This window comes from Pteropus alecto, unplaced genomic scaffold, assembly GCF_000325575.1.
Source record: "Pteropus alecto unplaced genomic scaffold, ASM32557v1 scaffold7, whole genome shotgun sequence".
Lineage (NCBI taxonomy): Eukaryota > Metazoa > Chordata > Mammalia > Chiroptera > Pteropodidae > Pteropus > Pteropus alecto.
The window spans coordinates 22,940,403-22,962,414 of NW_006494614.1; the positions used below are offsets into that span (position 1 = coordinate 22,940,403).

The 22,012-nt window shown below is 36.6% G+C and overlaps 1 protein-coding gene across 1 annotated transcript in view; it reads left to right on the forward strand.

Moving 5' to 3' along the window:
• The first annotated feature begins 217 nt into the window (after positions 1 to 217).
• The window catches only part of COL9A1 (collagen type IX alpha 1 chain), an 88,103-nt gene continuing 66,308 nt past the window's right edge, over positions 218 to 22,012 (forward strand). The window contains exons 1-6 of the mRNA XM_006926405.2: positions 218 to 231; positions 752 to 825; positions 2,101 to 2,178; positions 2,291 to 2,423; positions 10,128 to 10,524; positions 21,110 to 21,193. Coding sequence (XP_006926467.1) covers positions 218 to 231; positions 752 to 825; positions 2,101 to 2,178; positions 2,291 to 2,423; positions 10,128 to 10,524; positions 21,110 to 21,193 — 780 coding nt within the window. The remainder of the gene's footprint in view (positions 232 to 751; positions 826 to 2,100; positions 2,179 to 2,290; positions 2,424 to 10,127; positions 10,525 to 21,109; positions 21,194 to 22,012) is intronic.

Consider the following 22,012-nt stretch of genomic DNA (forward strand, 5'->3'; position numbering starts at 1 on the left):
TTCCCCACCCCTTCCCTCTGCTTTGGTTTAAAGTGTCAACAGATGCCTCTGGTTCGCCCCCTTTGCTTTTAGCCCTCACAAGGGCAAGAGGAACAAAGGCTGGGTCCAAAACAGATCAGTCCTAGAGTGACAGTAAAGGGGTCTTGTGGGAGCACTGTCTCCCCTACAACTCTTTCTTCATCAGGACTGTTGACAACAAAGGAAACTGATTGGGAAAATGAAGAATTTCTGGTAAGACCTTGATAATGGAAAGAATGGCAGGGATACTGGGCTGGGGTCCCTTGAGCTGAGGGTCTGTGCTTTCGCACTGGTGTTAAGATGAGAATTGATGGGGGAAGAAGTGAGAAGAGAGAGACAGAGATAAGGATGAGATAGTAAGACAGAAAAGAGCAAGCATGAGAAACAGAAGAGAGACTCAGAGAGAGAGAGAAAGAGACAGCCACTGAAATGGAGAGCAGAAAAACTAAGATAAAAGAAAACAGAGATAAGGAAATAGGTATAGAAACAGTAAGATACATAGAAACTGAAACGATGAGATAGAAAAAAACAACAATTTTATGATTATTTAAATTAGAAACTGGAAGCATGAGAATTCATTAAATTTCTCAATCAGATTTTAAACTCAAAATGAACAAAATAGATGACTGAGATTTGCTCACCTACATCAATTAAGTTTACCATGTTTGAAAATATTAAAGTAGTCCCCATCTGCAAAGACTCCTGTTTGAGTCATTTTTCTTCTCTCTTCCAGGAAAATTCCAGTTTTCCTCTTTGTATGCAGTTTCTTGGGACCCTGGGCATCTGCGACTGTCAAGCGTCGCCCAAGTAAGGGCCACAGTTTCTATATTTTGAAATATCACCTGTTCTCAGAAAGGATCAGGCAGGGAGGGCTGTGGCTGAGTGAGGACTTAGTGAGGCATCCATTGTCCTTCACACCCTTACTCTTCAGTCCTGCTTTGACCATGGGTGTATTCTATAACTCTGTGTGTGTGTGTGTGTGTGTGTGTGTGTGTATGTGGTCAGTGCTGAGTACAAAAAAGAAGTCCTGGCTATAATCAAAGTTGGCAGAAAAGTCAATCTGGGTGCTCCAGTGCCTAGCACAGTGCCTACCTGGTTCAGAAGGTGATTGATTCAGAAGGTGATTGTTAATGTTGGATGGATGGATGGATGGATGGATGGATGGATGGATGGATGGATAGAAGACCGTTATCTGGGGGTTGGAAGATATAAACAATATATTTGATTTATGGGGATGGCTGGGCCAAAGCTTTTGTAAACGTAAAATGCTTTTTCTGAAGTCTAGAAAGTCTCTGCCATCAGGTGAGTCTCAGCAGGGCACTGGGGTTGGACACTTATATGAGCTCTTCTGTGGTGGTGAAAAAACACTCTCTCCCTACGACCTTCCACTTGTGTAAGGAGCATCCAATTTCATTCTAGGATTCTTCATCAAATTGAGCATTTAATCTTCCTCATGGTTTTCTTCTTCTCATCAGTCTCCCCCATTTTAGGATGCTAGCAATAGTCTAGTTGGGACCTTTTTTGATCTCTTAGAATGAATTTATGAAATTAAATACATTCTCTATATGTTATTCAGGATTAATGAGTCCCCCCCACCACCTACCCCCCAACTCCTCTTCTATCTCACAAAGTTTCCTAAGAACTCCATTCTCCAGAAGTCTCACTGAACTGGCTCAAGGGTGGCTCTGGATTCTCTTAAGAATTCTAAAATTTGTGGTGTTTATAGAGCATTTTCTAGCCCAAACCATCAAAAGTTTTCCAAACAAGTTTCTGATACTATGCCATTAAGAGTGTCATGCAGCTCTGGCTCTAAAAGGAAGAAAAATTCCTAATTTCCCCAAAAGGAACATTTTCCCAGCAGAAATTATTAAAGTAACTTTGTGTCTTGCCACCTTTACAGGATGAGTCAAGATGAATGAATTATAATCTTAGAGTCATAGAGTAAAGCCAGATACACTACTTATTAACAAGCTGTTTGGTATGATATTGTACTTTAATAGTTGCTCAGCTCTTATTATTATTGACATATCACCGCGATCCCTATAAGAGATGAGGGAGGATGACATGTGATCTCTTTTGCAGGATTTCCTATCAATTCAAATTCTAATGGTGGAAATGAACTCTGTCCAAAGGTCAGGATTGGCCAAGATGATTTACCAGGTGAGTAACTTTCTATAAACCTACTTGATAGTTTCTTTTATTTGAGGAGGTTGTGGAAAAGAATAAAACCAATCTCATTTTAGACTTTTTATTTTGCATTCCCTTTCTATAGGGTTTGACTTGATCTCTCAGTTCCAGATAGATAAAGCAGCATCCAGAAGAGCTATTCAAAGGGTAGTGGGATCAACTTCATTACAAGTGGCTTACAAACTGGGAAATAGCGTAGACTTCAGGATTCCAACCAGGTGATATAAAAAATTTTTTAAATCTAATTATTTGTCTCAAATGCAGTTTTTTAAATGAAAAGCTAACCAATGTTAGAGCATCTTCTCATGCTTAATGTTTCTTGGATCATGATTTTATTTAAAGATGAAGGAATTTATTTACCAACCTATCTTCAGTGCCTGAATATGTGAATGCTCTTCATGTTTTCAGTATGTAATTTACTTTCCATTCCAGGAAAAAAAAAATCACTGAGACTATTATACATCGATTCAGGACATGTTCTTATTACTTTACTCTCTGTTTTCCTGTAATTTGTCTGGTTTTAACTGAAAGGACCCTCTGTGAACAGTGCCAGAGGTTAAGCATAAATTTAACTGGGAACCACAGAGTGGTTAGAAGACTCACAATGGTGCTGTTCAAGCATCTTGGTGCTGAAATAGAACCACACATCCCGGCAGGAACCAAACAAAAGCAAAACTAGAATAATGATAACAGAAACAATGGTAGTGATAATAATTAAAAAAAAAATCCTCCGCTTAATTTATCTCCTTCTTTGGAACTCTTATCCTTTAAATTATTCATAACTGAATGCTTTAGTGTATGTGTAAGTGTTGAGTCATACCATTGTTATGAATGAGCTTCAGAGTTTTCAGTTTTATATTGTCTAAACACCCTATATGTGATTATTATGATTATTTTGTGTTTTAGTGCATTGCAAAAAAATAGAATTAAGATTCGTTTGGGTAGATGGACAAGAAAATTAGGGCTTGATAGAAATTAAGATGTAAAGGTAAATAATGATGAATTAGAACAGTAAAAGAATGTTATGGAAACTAAATATTTACAATAATTAAAATTTTGATCAAATTAGAATATTTTGATATAGTACCAGATTGTAGATATTCATGTTTTGAATATATTATATTTTATAAAACAATAATAGTGCACTGAATAAACTCCTTTAATAAATTTCCCAAATAGCATCAAATCTTCATCATGACCCTGTAGTAGGGACATTATTATCCAGATTTCATAGAGGAGAAAACTGAAGCCAGAAATTTTAAGTTACTTGCCTAAGGTCACAGGGTTGGGAGGTGCTGGGAGGGCTGAAATCCAGGCAGATTGGCTTCAGAGGTTGTGCTTCTAAATCTTTTTCAATACTGACCCTGGGAAACAATGTGCATTTGGAAAGATTAAAGGCATGATAAGGGCTATTGATTTTTTTTTGCTCATAATTTCTTTTCATGCACAGAAGTGCTAGTTGTGTTCTTAAATAAGCTTGGAAAACTTTTATTTTTTTCTTCCTTTAAAAAAAATAATTAAACGTGACACAAGACCCTTAATGCTGACCTAATTTTCTCTTCTATGATTTAAGGTACAATCTGCACGGTCATTAACTCTAAGTTCAGAGATTGAGTCCATATAGACCCCTTCCTCCTGCTTATCTTGTTTGTCTTTCTTCTCTTAAGGACCTAGAGCTATCACTCAATATATTTCATAGGCTATAACCAATGTCCCATATTTTCTATCTCCTTGACTCTCTGCCCCACAAGCACCAAAACTCTTGTTTTACTGCCAAGACTTATTGAAAGATAGAATAAAAGGAGGAAGTAGAAAAGGAAGTAGAAGAATGAAATTCAAAGAGGAGGAGGAGGGCAAAAGGGCTGAGTTAGATGGGGTCCCAGATAGGTAATAAAGTCTATTTTGGGGCAAGTTACTTAAATAATCTTTGCTTCACTTCTCTCAGTTCTCTCAGAGTAAATGTTAATAAATATAGAGGGCTTGAATAGAGCCTGATATGCAGTGGTATTAGTTAAGTGTTGTCTAAAAGCAGCAGAGAGTACTAGGAGAGAGTATATGCAGATGGGAGTCTTTTCTCCTTAGCAGATTCTTTCTTTTCAAGCTGCCTTCCAAGTCCTACTCATTCAAAAACTAGGTGGTAAGAATGGCAGGGACTGGAATTGCTCTTAAATCTGCAACGAGTGTACTGTCTTGGTTTTAAAGAGAATTTCTATGCTGGAGAATACAGGCTCCACGGGAGTGAAAATAAACTATTAGCAGGATCTTTGTGGGAGTATGGCATATAGAGCTAAAATGATAGTCACAATTTACTGTTATTTACTTTTTTTATTTTTTGAAAGATTATGAAATTTTTTTTTTGCTGCTTTTTATTCTTTATTTTAGGCAGTGTAATTTCACATTCTCAACTCATACTTACAAACATGTTGTGTTTCTTCGCCTTAACACATATAATCCTTCGCTTTTCTTTGGGTTAAGGTCATAAATGTTTCAAGGTCTAAAGACTTCTTACCTTTTATTCAAACTCTTATGGATCTCCTTTTAAGATACTCTGTGTGGATTGTAACATAACGGAATAAATCATTTATAGTTTCAGCTTCTTTTAAATTACATATGCTGTCAAGTTTACTTATCAATGTGCACAGTATATTTGCAAGAACAGAATTTCAGGTGTTCAAAAAAGACAATGGAACTGACTGTTCTATAAATTAGACTTGGGAGGGCTTTTAAATCATCTTAAGTATATACAAATGCAAATATGTTTTATTAATTTAAAACTGAAACAAATTTTCTCCTTTTATCATACTGACATACTGTAGGAGCCTAGTTTAAAATAGCAATAACATGATAATCTTGATTATGTTTATATATGCACATAAGCACACACAAATTTATATATATGTATTTAATCTTCATGTATATAGAGAAAGACAGACCAATACCCTTGAGTTAACAATATGTCTATAAATGAATTGTACTTCTAACAATTTCAACCACCATCCCACTTTAAAAAAATTTTGGCATTACATAACTAGATCAGAAGTAAGTGGGGACATTATGTCCTTTCCTACCTTAAAGATACTATCTTTGCTCACTTAGCAGGAGAAATTGAATAAATCACAAATTGGGACAGATCCTTCAGTTAATCTCATGATGTCTTTGCAAAAGTCACTCAAGCAAGTTACTGTGACTTCTAAAATCAAAACAAAACAGATTTATTTTTTATATCCTAAGGACTGATGAAATTCTATAGCCTTGCTTAGTACATATGTAAACAAATAATAGGTAATGTAAATTAAAAAAAAAAACTTATAAGAAAAATGCTTTAAGGAAGAGAAGAAGAAAAAGCATTAGGATTTAATTCCTTCTATGAAAACCTCACACCTCAACTGTAACTATCTTCAACAAAAAAGAAAAATAAATTCTTTAATCATCTGGTTAAGTTTAGATTATTAAGTGAAAATAATATTAAAATAATCTATTTATAATTTAAATGGATACTTGTCAAATTTCACCATTGAATAAAACTTTTAAAACTTGTCTCTCAGCTCCAAATTAATTGAGGTCAGTTAAATGAAATGTATAAACTTCTATAAGGTTTTATATTATGCTGTCATTATTAAATCTTAGTTTCTTCCCTAGAAGTTATTCTGGAATGTGTATATTCTGAAAACTCTAAAAATCTAAAGGAAATATGACAAACAGAATCTACATTAAAAACAAATATTGAAATAGATGTGGTAGACATCTCTGTTCTGGGGAAATAGTTCTTGGATAAATTTTTCTTCTTCAGCTCCAAACGGAATCTTTTAAAATATACTTGTTAAAACCTGCTGTGCACTTGACAGACATAAAAGATATTTAGTGATCTGAAAGCTTTGAAATAAGTTTAATACACATTACCAGGAATCATTTAAGAATGTGTACTCACAAAAGAATTCACCCAATATTATAAGTAAAACCAAAGACATTTTAGAAAATAATGGCTAAAAGAAGTACTTGGATGATAAAAGAGTACTCAGATGAAAAGTTTCACAATTTTGTTATTTTAATAAAATTAACAAAGTATTGACATTTATTGACATAGTTGACCCATTTCATTGAAGGTTTGCAAACATAGTTACTTTATGTTTGTTTATGTCATTATAAGGGATGACAAAGTTTTATAATTAAAGTGAAAGTAAAGATAGAAAATCTTAGGGGGAAAAAATAGTAGATGATAGAGGCTCTGTTCATCCTTCTGGTGATCAAATCAGGGAAACAAGGAGCAAACAGCAAGGAAAAATCACCTGGGATCTAGATGAACAAGCCATACCACTAGGGAGAAATCTAAGAAATCTCCCTGCAATGGCAGAAGGTAGAATGAGGCAAGGACGTGAGGCTGCCTGGTCTGAGCAGCTGAGTAAGATGGAGGCTGTGGCGGTGGCAGCTGCAGATGCCTCTTAAAGGGGCTGTGCCTGTGAGCAGACTTTCATGGTGAGGGATCTGCTCACTCTGAGCACCAGTGGCAGTTAGGCTGTGCACAAGGGGCACCAGGGACTTACAGGGAGACATTGAGTTGTTGGAGTGAGGGCCCAGTTGAGACTCGCTCTATACAGAAATGCTGGTGGTATCCACTGTTCCTCTGTTGAGCCCTCCCCTATCCCAGTGTGCGGACTCAGCACTGCCATAGCCAAGAGGTCATCATACTGGATAACAGAGGTCTCTCTATTCAGAGGATTCCCCGAAACTCCACCTCCCCCAATTCGCCACCCCGTCCAAGCCACATCTAGGTGTATCCTCAGCAAGTCAAGTGCTCCTTGCTGAGCAGCACCTAGCTCACACTGGTAACAGCTGACAGCAGTTTCTGGTGTGGCCTCTTGAGGCAACTGTAAGCACAGCATCTGTGGACTGCTTGCTGAATCTTAATAGGTGGCCCTGGAGGGGCAGAGGCTTCGTCTAAATTTGGCCTGCAGCTGAAACCCTCTCAAGGCCATGCCATTGGACACCTACTACACACTAATTAATCCACACTAATAAGACTGGGAGACTTAGGAGCTTTGCTTAGTACATAGAAACAAACAATTGAAAGCAGTTAAAATGGGAAGACAAAGAAGCAGAAACCATATGAGATAACAGAACAGAGATCCAGAAATAATGGAGTCAAGCAATTTAACAGATGCAGAGTTCAAAACACTGGTTATGAAGATGCTCAATGAACTTTTGAGAAGTGTAGATAAATTCAGCAAAAATTAAAAACATAAAAGTGGAAATGGAAATTATAAAGGGAACCAGTCTGAAATGGAGAACACCTTATCTGAGATGAGAAGTATATTAAATGGAATAAACAAAGTGAATAAAGAGGATCAAATGACCTATATAGAGGATTGGAAAGCCAAGGACACTCAATCAGAATGGCAAGAAAAAAGAAGCCAAGATTATAATAACATTTAAGAAGCTTATGGGACGCTATTAAAGGTAAAAATATCTGTCTCATCAGCATACCAGAAGGAAAACAAGATGTTGAAGAGCTATTTGAAGAAATAATGATGGAAAACTTCCCTAACTATGTGAAGAAAATAGACATACAACACAGGAAGCTCAGAGAATCCCCCAAATCAGGAATCCAAAGAGGCCCACACCAGGACACATCATAATTAAAATGCCAAAGATTAAATACAAAGAGAATCTTAAAAGCAGCAAGAGAAAAGCAGATAGTTACCTGCAAGTGAGCACCTATAAGACTGGCAGCTGATTTCTCAAAAGAAACTATGTAGAACAGAAGAGCTTAGCACAAAATAGTCAACGTGATGAAGACCCAGGACCTACAATCAAGAATACTTTATCTGGCAAAGCTATCAATTAGAGTCGAAGGACAGATAAAGAGCTTCCGAGACAAAAATAAGCTAAAGGAATTTATCACCAGCAAGCCAATATTACAGGAAATGTTGCAGGGATTTCTTTAAGACGAAAAAACATGTATCAAAAACAGGAATAAAGAATGGCTGCAACTACATTCCTATTAATAAGTACCTTAAATGGAAAAGAATTAAGTGCTTCAACTGAAAGAGTGGGTGAATGGATATGAAAACAAGACCCCTACACATGCTGCATCTAAGAGATTCACTTAAAAGACACACACAGACTAAAAGGAACGGGATGGAAAAAGATATTGTCTTGATGGACCTAGAAGGTCTTTAAGTCAGACAGAGAAAGAGAAAAACCACATGATTTCTCTTACATGCAGAATCTAAGGAACAAAAAGAACAAACCAATCAAAAACAGACTCGCAAATATAGTAGACGATTTGGTGATGGACAGAGGGGAGGGGTGTTGAGGGGCTGGGAGAATGGAGTAAAGTGTAAAAGAAGTTCAAATTAGTAGTTGATAGATGGTCACGGGTATGGGGAGCACAGCATAGGGAATGCAGTTATTAATATGTTGGCTAGGTGGAGGGCTAGGGGAGGGAAGGAGCAACTGGGGGGATCATTTTATGAACTATGTAGATGTCTAACCAATGTACTGTATACGTGAAACTAATTAAAATCAATAAATAAATTTTAAAAATGCTAAAAAAAGATAGAAAATCTTAGCAAGTTAAGTAATTTCACTTACTACGAAATATTCTTGGAACTGAGGAATTTTCTGGTTTAGAAATTCTTGACCCCATCAATATGTTTTAATGTAACTGGCAACAACACATATGCCAATATGTAAATTTATATGTTATTAATCTTAGTTTGTAGCATTAAATCAACATCTCTTTAGATATTTATTCTTGCCTTTCTCTTCTTTGCTTTTCACAAGAAATGGGCTACATAATAGGAATTTGACCTGAAGAAGGGTTGTTTGGAATTTTGGGTCCTGTTCTTAGAAATGTCAAATTTAATTATTTAGCAAGCAAAATTATTTGGCAGCCAGTTTTGCTAGCACTTGCTTACTTAGGAATTTTTCTATATTTAGGAGGAAGGTAGAAAGATATAACCTTCAAGTCCTTAAAAGGTGAAGTTTACATTTAATATGTCCTGACATTTTAAAATTTTGGTCCTCAGCTTTTAGCAGTTCGGCTTCAACAGAAGAAGATACAGGTAGTTGTAGCAGCTCCAGATCACAGTTTCTACATAGACTGGAGATGCCTTAGGGACACTGATGGTCTTATGCTGCCATGTAAAACAATAAAGGAGGTAGCAATGATGCAGACTTAGTTGTCAGATTGAGGACAACTCCAACTGGGTTGGAGTAGAGAATTAAGAACTGGTCACCTCGCCCTCATCATACATCCAGTGACAAACAACCAGCTGCTAGTTAAACCACACTTTGAACTCCCTTGGGCGGGGGCGGAGGGAGGGGGGAAACATTCTTAGTGTGAAGGAGCTTCTGAGGTCTGCATAGTTACTGATTCTCAAAATGCTTATGTGGGTCTAGGATATAATTATGGAGGGGAATACCCAAGCAATTATGGAAATAACAAAGAACTCTAACATGTTATATTAAAACAAAATATTTAAAAGCTGCTTTAATTAAATGATGTCATAAACTAGTAGAGCTGATTTGGATTCCAAATGATCTCTTCTTTCATTTGTGGAAGAAATATTGCCAATAACTTTGCAAGAATGTATTTCTTGGCTGAGATGGATTGCTGAGCAGTAGCTCTTTAGGTAGCACAACCAATAATATTGTTGAGATTATGCAGCCCTGGGAACCCTACTTAGCTTTGAGGAAGGGTTTTATTTTAATATCTTAAGATCGAGCATTAATGTACATGAATGATTGAACTTCTGTGAAGGTCTTTATGAACAGTCATGAAAGGAAAAAGTAGTACCTAGTTTTTCACACTGTAGCTTTCCTGTAGGTCTGGAATCTAAAATAGCATAATAAGAGAATACGGTAATATGCATGGTTACAGAAAACAAGATTTATATTGACTGTTTTAAAATTTTACTCAGGCATTTATATCCCAGTGGACTGCCTGAAGAATACTCCTTTTTAACTACTTTTCGGATGACTGGAAGCACACTTGAAAAGAACTGGAGCATTTGGCAGATTCAGGATTCCTCAGGGAAGGAGCAAGTTGGCGTGAAGATTAATGGCCAAACAAAATCTGTTGCGTTTTCATACAAGGGACTGGATGGAAGTCTCCAAACTGCAGCCTTTTCAAATTTTCCCTCCTTGTTTGATTCCCAATGGCATAAAATTATGATTGGTGTGGAAAGGAGTAGGGCTACTCTTTTTGTTGACTGCAACAGAATTGAATCTTTACCTATAAAGCCAAGAGGCCAAATCAATGTCGATGGCTTTGCTGTGCTGGGAAAACTTGCAGATAATCCTCAAGTTTCTGTTCCGGTAAGTATAAAACCATATACTATGGTAGATTAAATCAATACCAGATTGCTAAAAAAATTCATACCTCGGAGATACCTAGTAATCATCTGAATGTCTTAAACAATGAACAGTTTTTCATCTTTTTATTCACTCAAGCACTTATTCAAAAAGCTTTCAATGCCTATTTTGTGTATAGCATATAACAGATAGAACTGGGTATGACGGGAAGTTAAGTAGATGGCATCTTGTCTGGAGGTGCTACTTGGAAGACACTACATGATCACCTGGAGCACCCACAGTCCTTCTGAGGCAACTTAAAAGAAACTGATAACTGCTGTGGTGCATATTGTGCATAAATATCTAATGAGAATAGCCAAAGTACGGTTAAGATGAATGGTAGATTCAGTAAGTCAAGAATTCTGTGCTTCTTGGAAGCAACAAACTTTGATGTGGAAGGATTTGAATTAACAAAAAAAGAGGAAAAAGTGTATTCTAGCTGGGGAAAGAGCATTAAAAGAAAAAGAAGCAGAGAATTAGGCCAGGGGCCCCCAACTCCCAGGCCAGAGACCAGTACTGGTCTGTGGCCTATTATGAACAGGGCTACACAGCAGGAGGTGAGCTGCAGCAAGCCAGCAAAACTTTATCTGTATTTGCAGCTGCTCCCCAGCGCTAGCATCACTACCTCAGCTCCACCTTAGATCATCAGGCATTAGATTCTCATAGGAGCACTGGTTGGGGACTGCTGAAGTAGGTCACATTCTAAGATCTGAAGACTGGCTGGTTTGGATGAAATATGTATGTGAAAATGTGAATGAGTGTGTGAGTGTGTGAGGGGGTGAGAGCTACTAAATGTATAGTGTAAGAGATAAGGTTAGGAAGCCATATGGTGTCTGATTCACAAGAATGAAAATTGCATAGATGGTACAATATTTATTTATTTAGAAGTAAGTGTTGCATGGAATAGTATAAAAGTAAAGGTTATTTTTAGAACTCTGTTCATGATTTTACAATAGATATCCATGGACATAAAGGTAAGGAATTATATAATGATACATAATTGTCCCCATCAGTATCATATAATTCTATTTTTTTTTTGAATTGTTAAACTTTCACTAAGCAATTCTTTAAAAGGGTATTTTATAGTATCATGACAGGAGTTTTTAAAATATATCTTAGAGGACAAATGTTCTTTTGGGGGTAACTAAAGAATTTACAGCTTAATAAATATGCTATTGATGTCAATCTCTCTCTCTCTCTCTCTTTCTTTTTCTCTCTCCCCTTCCCTCCCTTGGAGCTGTTAAATTCTAGTCACAAAACTCATATCATAGAGTGTAGCAGGGGTGATACAATGATCCTGAATTGTTTCTGTGCCCTTCTCCAAATGGGAAAAGAAAAGGTTATCAGGCATCTCAGTAATGGAATAGTTCAAATAACTTATTTCCAAGGGAAGAATTGTGATTAGTGTGAAGGATAGTGTGAAATTTCTATATTCTGTGATGGACAGGAAGCAATTTATAACTGCCACATTACTGTTCTAGCTTGTAGATACTTGAGAAAGTATTTCTTCAACTAATGAGTTATCACACCTCAAGTGGCTGAGTTAGAAAGCCAATGGGACAACTGTTGTGCCATGTTTAAATGTTAGGCAGTAAGATCTTTGCAGTAGTACTGAAGCAGTTTTCAGACAACACCGAATTTCTGTAATAACTGTCATTTCTGGACTCTGGTGGAAGAAGAAGAAACCTTAGAGTATCCCTTCATTGTGGTGAATACCAATCGAGTACTTGTAAAATTGATTTATTGGTTCACTGGCCTTGAAAGACACTTCAAGTCATTATAATTCTGAATTCTGGAAGCTAGGATGTTATTAAATTGTCTTGACTGCGGGAGCAGTAGAGTCACAATATTGTCCATTATTTTATAGTCTAGCTGATTGTAGGTTTTCTGCTGTCTAGTCTTACAGCACAGTGGAGACCAGTTAGGACTAGTTATTTTCTATTTTGTTCTGCCATTTATAGGAATGCAACAAAGAACCTGGAAGCTGGTGTTATCATTTTGCTGAAGGTCCACTAAGGAGCTTTTCAGTCAGTACACTGTAGCCAATGTTAAAAGTACTTGAAACAGGCATGCAAAATTTTTACTTCATACTGAATTTTCACTCCTCCACAAAGAAACACAAGGGACTTAAGTCTAAAGCTTATAGGCCAAAGAGTTTTATTTACATCCAAGGACGGACAATAACAATGTCAAACTTAAGCTTATCACCAAAATGTATTCCTCAACTTTCACTCTGTATAAGAAAAAGTAGAAAACACTATGTAAGAAAAATGCATTTATGCTTTTAAAAAACATCTAATACCCTTAATATAGCAATTTAACATTTTCAAAATTATTTTATTCCCATTAACTTATTTGATCCTTGCAACAATTTTATCAGATAGCAAATATAGGATTTTCTTGATTTCTCAGTTGAAGAAGTGACCTCAGACAAGTTTCTTGGCTTGTAAGAGACAGTGTTAGGCATAAAATTTCCAATCTGCTTTATTTTCTTCTCTGCCAACTAAACTTCCTTTGATAAAAAATAAAAATATGTGTAACCACAACTTTCCTTATAAAGCTTCTTATGATTCTCATTTTGGAAGATATTTGCGATTGCATAGAATTTTCAGAATTTACTTTGCAGGACAAACAAAATAAATGTTTCTTTTTTAAAAGAAGAAAGATTGTATAAAACATGTCTTCAGACATTCATTCTATTTGTTTATTTAGTAAACTTTCTTTGTGTGCTTATATACAGCATATACAAAGTTAAATAAATCAAAATCTTGTGTTCTTCAGTCTATAAAGGGTGAGGGGTTAAGGTAGTAAACAATGAGAATATAACATGATAAGGACCATGATAATGAATAGAAGCACATCGAAAAAGCTCCTCAGATCAGGGCGGGGAGGCATGAGAGTGGAGTTCAAGGATGTTTCCTAAAGGAAATGTTGTCTAAGAGGAAACTCGGGGATGAATAAGAGTTGTCTGTGGAAAGATAAGTTCCAGTATTCTAGGTAAAGGGACTCTCATTTGGGAACTCCCACATTTATCAATTCTTTCTTTTTCAAGCTTTATTAATTTTCCCATACTGCTCTTCACTTTTCTAGACCAAGAATAGTCAAATACTCATACAAGTCCCCAAAGGCCAAGTGCCCACAAGTTGCCCCTATGCCCTTATTTTTATTTTATGACGTATGATTTCTCACCAATCAATTTGGCTGAAATCTGAAGATTAACTGTAACTAACTGTCCCTTAGGAGATGTAGCGGGTGTTGAATAGCGGTATTTATATATTATGAGATGTAGAAGAAGTACAATGATAGAGCACTCTTCTCTCACTTTGGGGACAGCAAATATTAATTATTACTATGTGACAAAATTTAAATTAAAATGAATTGTGCCAATAGCATGAAAACAATACAGAAGAGCATATTTTTCAATTTTTCTTCATGAAATTAGATTAATTCTAATCTTCGACATTCTGCATTAATTGAACAATTTTTCAGAATCAATACTTGTTTTTCTTCAGTAAGTAAATTAAAAGCAAACATCCCTTTGAAAAGTATTAACAGATGTCAAAAGGTAACTCTAGGAACTGCGTAATAAAAAAGGCAATTGAAAACAACATTTGATGGAACATTAATGCTAAAAGACTCATTTATATTGTACTTGTTTGTGATTTCCCCCTATCTATGCCATCTTTTGTCTCTTTTCCTTTTCTAAATTGGAAAAGGAAACCAATTTCAAGAGGTTTTCATAAGGCTTGCAATACAGCTGCTCACATGGTCTACAATTTAAACACCTTCTCATCATTCATGGTTATTTAGTGGCCTCAGAGCATTTAATATATTTTTTTCCCAATGTACTGTTGTAATACATTGTTAGTTTGATTTTAAAGCAATAAATCCCATATTTCCTATTCTCCGTTGTGCCCATATTTTCGGATGGTGCCATTTATCCCATCGCAAAGCTTAGTTTCCTGGCAGCGTATCATAAAAACATGTTATTTTATAACAGGTTCTTTATTGTTTGTTGTCAGTGTGATTGCCTAGGAGAGTTATTTGGTACAGCTCTATTAGAAAACAAAGTTAGCCTTTTTCCCTTTTCAGGGATGTACACTAGGGGTTTGGGCTTCTTAGAGGAAGGATAAAAGTTTATGTGGCTTTACAAATATACGATTCAACCCCTTTTTCTTTTTTCCCTATGTATATTCCAAATAAACAATGCAGAACATGATTAATCAGACAGATATGATGCTTTAAAAAATATATTTAAAATGTGTTGTTCTATGTTATTTTTGTTAAATAACATAGAGAAAATGTGAGAACAAATAGAACCAACAAAACTTTTGGTGGAGGAGCTATCTGTCCTTTTCTCTGCTCCATAGAATTAAATCATACTAACCTCCGAATGTAAAAACAATGTAAGTTTCATGAATGATAACATAGGAAAATCCATTATGAGTTTGTGGTTAATATTATTCCTGGTATTTAAGAAATATTCTAGGAAAGTTATGTTTTTCATGATTTAAGACATGCATAATATCTTCTATGTATAGTATCTAAACCATTAAGTTTGCTTATGAAATTGTTTTTGACAAGTATACCTTTTACGAATACTCTTCAACTTGGAAGTAATAAATACAAAAGAAAATAGAAATTTATTTGAATGTATCCATAGAAAATACCTTTTATAACACTTTGGTGTGATTTGATTGGAGCATTTTTGAACACTGACTGCCAAAACAATTTTTGGGAGATAAAACCTAGCCTGCTGCATTGTAGACCATATTAACTGGATTTTCCACTAGGTGGCAATGATAGGAGCACATATAGAAAAAGAGCTGCTAACATAGTTATCCATATAGTCCCTTCCTCCAAGCCATGATAACTAGGATAAAAACCAAATGATGGTCAAACTTGTTTTTAATGGAAAGTTGAAAACACTAAAAATTTGTATGGGCTTCAGCCATTCCTGTACTTCTGTGATTTTTAAAAAAATCAGTGCTATTAGTTTTTCTATTTCTAGTAAATGTATATAGGCTAAGAGCATAAAAATATCTTTGTTATGTAGTCTGGGTGGGCAGCTATAAGGCAAGAGATTAATTCAGTGGTGTTTTTCCATCTCTTAATGTTATTATATCTAAGGTTAGTTTGATTACAATGTGGTGTCAGTAGAATCATGAACTTTCAAAGCTAGAGGAACCATTGAGTGAATTTTGTCCAAACCTCTTAGTTTATGCATGAAGAAATTGAAACCCAGACAGGGGAAGGGGCTTGCCTCAACTTACAATCAAACCAGAAGAAAAAATATGTTAATTTTTTCTTCACTACATTTCTTATCCATCTCTATCTATCTATTCATTAACATTAAATGACTATTAAATATCTGCTAGGTCATAGACAGAAATTAAAGCTTAAATGGAGCTTGCATTCATACTATGGAGAAGAGATGGATACAAATGAATAAATGAATAAATGTATAGTATGCCAGGTGGTCATAAATGCTATGGAGAAAAATAAAGCAGGAAATTGGAGTATCTAGAGAGAGGGCCTCATTGAGAAAAAATTAACAGAAACCTAAAGGAGTTGAGGGCATTAGCATGTGAATATCTGGGGGAGGAGGATTCAAGGAAGAGAGAACATGGAGTGTTGGTGTTGTCTGCTATGTTTGAAAATAGCATGGAGACCAGTGTGGCTGGAATTAGACTGAGAGAAGTAGGCAAGGAGAGGTAACATGACAGAGTGAGGATAGGGAAATCAGATTTTTTGCTATATGAGATGGAAAGCTAGCAGATAATTAACATGTTCTCATTTTTAAAAAGTATCTCTTTGCCTGCTGTATTTTGAGGAGAACGGAATGGTCAACCCTCTCAAATGCTATAGATAGAGCAATAAGATGAGAACTGAGAGTTAACTATTGGATTTAGAAACCAATGAGGGCAATCTTGAGAAAAGACCACTGGAGTATTGAGAGTAAAAGCCAAGTTAGAAAGGGTTTATGAAAGAATGAAAGAAAGAGGAATTGGAGGCAAGGAATATAGACAACTCTTTTGAGTTTTGTATGAAGGAGAGCATAAAACAGGCAGTTGCAGGAGGTGTGCCATGAGGGGAGGATTTTTTTTTTTTTTTTTAAGTGAGCAGATAACTCAGGATGCCTCACCATAGCTCAGAGTGAAACACTTCTTGATGCTCTACTACATCAGTCTCCTTCTGCCTCAAAGGATCCGGCATTTATTACCAGATGAATCTCCTTGAAATGCTCTTTTAAACCAGACCACCCTTCTCCATCCCTAGCCCTATTGCAGAAAATTCTCTGATAAGAAACCAATAATTAGCTACTCAATATTATTCACATTCCTTAGCTTAGAATTCAAGGGGGAAAATTTGATGTCTCTTCTTTGTGACAACAAATCTAGTCTCTTCTCTATATATCCATTTCCACCCTTGTGTCTTGTGATTGCCACCTCCTCTCTTCAGAACTCTCTTACCCTCCCTATCTGTGCTTATGAAAATCTCAGTTGCTCTTCAGAGCCCTGCTCACAGGTGACATGTTATATAATCCCCTCGTTGATGACCTTAGCCATATCACATATCAACTGCAATAGTATTTATTACCAAAAGCATTTTTTTTGCCTTAGGTACTGTCCCATATACTAAACATTTTTGTGTCTCCTACAGTATTAATATCAAAGCACATGAATGTGTTATATAAAAATATGTTGGATAAAAAGGTGAATAAATTACTACATGCCAGGTCTGCTAACTTCAAGTCTACTGCTCTTGCCTTTCACCATCTGCTTCTGTCTTTGGTACAATTCAGATGACTATCGCCTACTCATATTTAACTACAATTCTTAGCACTGTGTCTGGAACTTCATGTCCTAGTCTACAGAGAGTTGGGGAAATGTCTGATTTCAAGGCAACCGACAAGCTCAGCAACCAAGAAGCTTCACTTGGAGGAGGTCCCTTATGGTGATATAAACCAGTCATAAACTGAAAAGAAGAATGAGATCTGAGAATTCAAGTATTTCTTTAAATATTTCTTGCCACTGAGTAGACAAAAACTTAATGAAACATTTCTCCTGTTAAAAAATTATCTTTAAAGAGCTAGCTTTAGATATTTTCTATTTGTAAAATTTAATCATAATTCGGTTTGAAAAAAAAAAATCAAGTCTTGTGCCATTCTCATTAATATTGAGCTAAGTTCCATAGTTTGTCATTAGAATTCCCTCTCAGGAGGAAAAGAGAGTTGTCTGCTATTAGTTTCTGTTTAGTTCTTATGAAGGGCTTAAATATCTTATTAACCTTTCTCATCAACGTGGCAAAATAAGTAGAAATCACTAGTCCTACTGAAAGAGTAGAGAGTTGGGGCCAAAATTACTTGTTTTACTGTGTTGTCAGATGGATACTATAGCTTAAGGGATGGAATTATACCTTAGTTTCCTAAAGAAAAGAACTGGATAATGCCGATCTGGGCATACGTAAGGCACCTTCCATTCACACAACTCAGTTTCCCTATCATGGTGAAGTATTTTATGTTGAGAAGGATGCTGGGGCATTTTATGTTCGGTTTAACTTTTTTTTTTTTTTAAAAATCCTTTTAATTTCTCTACTTGTGGAGAGGAGAATATCTTTGGTTTCCCTAGAATGGTTCCTTAGTGCATGGCTTATATTGGGACTTCAAAAATGTTGACTGAGGACTAAATTAAACTATTTGTCACATATAGTTTGTCAGAGCATATTCAAAGAGAAAAATGATTCCAGGTATGAAAATGAGAAATGTGTGAAAATAGCATTTTAGATGTATAATGAAAGTGACTTTTACCAAGGAACTCTGCCAATCTTCCTTCAAAATAATTAACATGCAAATTGGAATTCATATTGCATGCCAAAAAACGGTTGTTGTGTAGATGATTATTAGTGCGTAGGTGGTGTTTATGTGGATGCACAGATGTCTTCAGAAACCTCTGATCTATGTCACACTCTGAACAACGCAGCCTGTATTCACAGATGAATTACATTTCATTCTCCCATTATCCTGTGCTACAATTGCAGCTCATATATTTAAACAGGTGTACCAGGTTATCCAGAGAGAATCATATTTTTGAGAAAACAGCTTAATGAATCACTTTGCATTTGCAATAAGCAACTTTAATGAACTATCAAAACAAAGGATATAGGTTTCCTGGTTAGCTGTATAATTAAAGTTTCTCAAGGTGATTAAGGTATGAATTATTTTTGAGAATTAAAATATTGCATACATATAATCCAGTTCCAGTTTGAATTACCAATTCACAAAGGATTTAGTGAATAAAATTATATGAATGGTCTCTCTTATTTTGAGAGTTAGAGAGTGGGGAGACATCTTTTCTTATTCTGGTAATATTTTTATCTGGCGATTGAAAGATTGAGAGAAAAATTTATAATTCTCTTTTCTATGTCATATTTTATTATACATATGAATACAGAATTGCATATAGAAACAGCTGTCAGTTTTGGGAGGAATACTAGAAATTTTGCTTCTGAATATATTTCTGTAACAAGCATGCAAATAAGGAAAGGTTTGAATTCTTATGGAAGTTTCTGAATCTAGTTCTGAAGTTTTCTAGCAGACTTTGGAGACTAGCTTACACAGTTTTAATTTCTGATAACTCTTCTTTTTTAGTCATCTTTAACACAAATGTTCAATCACCAAATGTCTTGGTTACCTCTTAGAAAATTATAACTTATTCTGTATTCTTCGCAGAGGCTGAATAGCGTAGTAGAGAAAGACCTTATTTTAGAGTCAGGCACATTTGAAATGCTAGCTAGCTCTGCCTTTTACCAGCTGTATGACCTGTGGCAAATGATTTAACCTCTGCTCACTTTACCCCTGTGTGATCTGCTTCAAAGAGTTGTTTGAGGCATTGCCAGATATTTAGTATTCATTAAAGAAAAGGTTGTTCCAGTCTTCCTTTTATCTTCCTTTTCAAATTTCCACTGCTATTTAGAACAAAACCAAAATTAAATCTCTCCCAAGCAAACGAGAGTACTCCAATAAAAATAGTGTTTGATTAAAGTAATTTCCTTACCTGCAAGACATTGTGTGATTTGAAAAGCAGTTCTTTCGTAGGATGTCGATATACTGTTGTTAAATAGTTCACACCATGGAGACATAGATAATTTTCATACAATTCGTGGATAAATTTCCTTCTTAAAATATGTCTTGATTTAGCTTCTCACTTTCTTTTCATCCTGCTTAACCCATTTTTCCAGGTGTCCACATTTTCTGGAGAAAAGGCATGGTAAGGTTGAGAGAAACAAGAATAATGGAGAAAGAGAAGAAGACTAGGACAGTTAGAATCATAGGAGAAGAGGTGCCAGTATAGGAATGTGAAAGCTTGTCTTGTCTTATTTTCACCCTTTTGTAAAATAGAAAACATTTTTTTTAAAACTTTCCCTTGATGATGGGTAAAAGGGAAGGAGTTCATCCCTCATCCTCTCCAATTTCAATCTTCTGTCCTGTAACCTGAACTCTGGACATTTCCGTAACGGTGGAAAAAATATATCTAATGTAATTCTAGATCCAGCAGATCTAGAGTCCATTTGGCCAGTGGGATGGAGTGCATATTAATATTGGATGAAAGAAAAGAGTTAATGTTTAGATTTGGGACTTGAATACTTAACTAGATATTTGCATAATGCCAAGAGAATCAACTGACCAAGTAACCTGGATCTGATTTGAAATGCCTAGCAAGGAACTTCCTGATTCAGACCTGGACACTTTTTCTTTGTCCTGTTTCTTTTCTGTTCCTCTCTTCTTTCTCCCTTAGCACCTGCTAAAATGTAAAAAGTTGTCAGGACATATTTGGATTTCAAGTGTCTAAAAATTTTATATCTTTTCAACCAATGAATAAAATTAACCAAATTTAAATATTTTTAAAATTATTTTGTTTTTCCCTAACTCCTAGATTTCTCTCTAATTCCCACCATTTTTGGTCTTTCCTATTTCCATTTTAAGCTGTGACCACTCCATGGAGAATGTCTTCTCTAGCATGCATATTTCTTCTAGGATTAGATTTTCTTGCCTCTACTTTATCCCAGGTGCCACCTCTTTGGCTGCCTCTGTCTCTAATTTTCTCCCATGTAAACTCAGTGCATATGTTCTCAGTGGAGTCCAATAGGTCTGGGTTCCAATCCAGACTCTTACACTTACTGGCTTGTAACTAAGACAGTTCCTTGTTCTCTCTTATTTTAATAGAATCTACCTTTTGGAGTTGTGGTGAGTGCAGAAATATACAAAGTCAATGCCAGTGATCTCATTCCTGCCTAGGGCTACGCTGGAGTAATGCAGAGCTAAAGACATTTGCATTCAATGAACAGAGAAACTGGGAAAGGGCTTACTGCCCATTTCCAGTGGAAATTTATATTCAAAGAACAACAAAAGTCCTGGTCAAAAATTCAACCTGTTCAAGCTGGTCCCCAGTCACTTAGCAATTGGATCACACTTACAAACACATCTCTTTCTCAAATGACTTGCTTCTGTTCTCCAAATAAACCTAAATTGTCTGTTGTCTTTGTCTAGTTTGAACTTCAGTGGATGCTGATCCATTGTGATCCACTGCGACCTAGCAGAGAAACTTGTCACGAACTGCCAGTCAGGATAATGGTGAGTTCCTTTTACCACCTGCAAAGGCCTTCTACCCAGCCGACTCCTCACCCTACCTCCCCACTCTCTTTCTCCAAAAAGTCTAGGCTTTGCTCTACAAACCAGGTAGACATTAAAGAAGCACAGGTTCCACCCCACAATCTGGTGGGTAGAAACCAACCCTGGGTGTCTGGTTCTACCTTTGGTGGCTCATGACCCTCCCTACTCCTGTGAGTAGGTACTTGCTGCACACAATGGCACACAGGCACTCGAGGAGGTTCGAGGACAGCGAGAGGTGGGCAGAGGCAGAGCTCAGGCCTTGCCTGTGCAGCCGCGGGGAAAGGGTTAAGGGGGACTGTTGTCATTTTATCCGTCCTCCCGGCCCGCAACCTATCCTCCAATCCCCAGGACCCTCTCCAGGGCCATTCATAAACAGGAGGAACTTACGCCTCCCAGGCCGGGCGCCTTTGCAACCACTACTCCCGGGGGGCGCTTTTTGAAGGCAAGTGCCACTTGTGCGCGTGCGGGGTCCGGAAGCCTAGCGGGGCGGCAGGAGGAAGAGTCTGTCCGGGAGATTAGCATAGCGTGGCGGGCATGGCCTGGACCTCACAGGATCACCGCGCCCTAGGGCTACGACTTCTGCTGTCAGGGCTCTGCTTGTGCGCGGCTCAAGTAAGTTGTGCAAGAGTTCTGCGAGTGTGTGTGTGTGTGTGTGTGTGTGTGTGTGTGTGTGTGTGTCTTTGAACACATACTCCAAGCCGAGACAGTGCTTGGAGCTGTCGACAGGGTGGGAGGGTGGCTCGGCCCCTGCCTGGCTCGCGTGGCATTGAAGCTGACTTA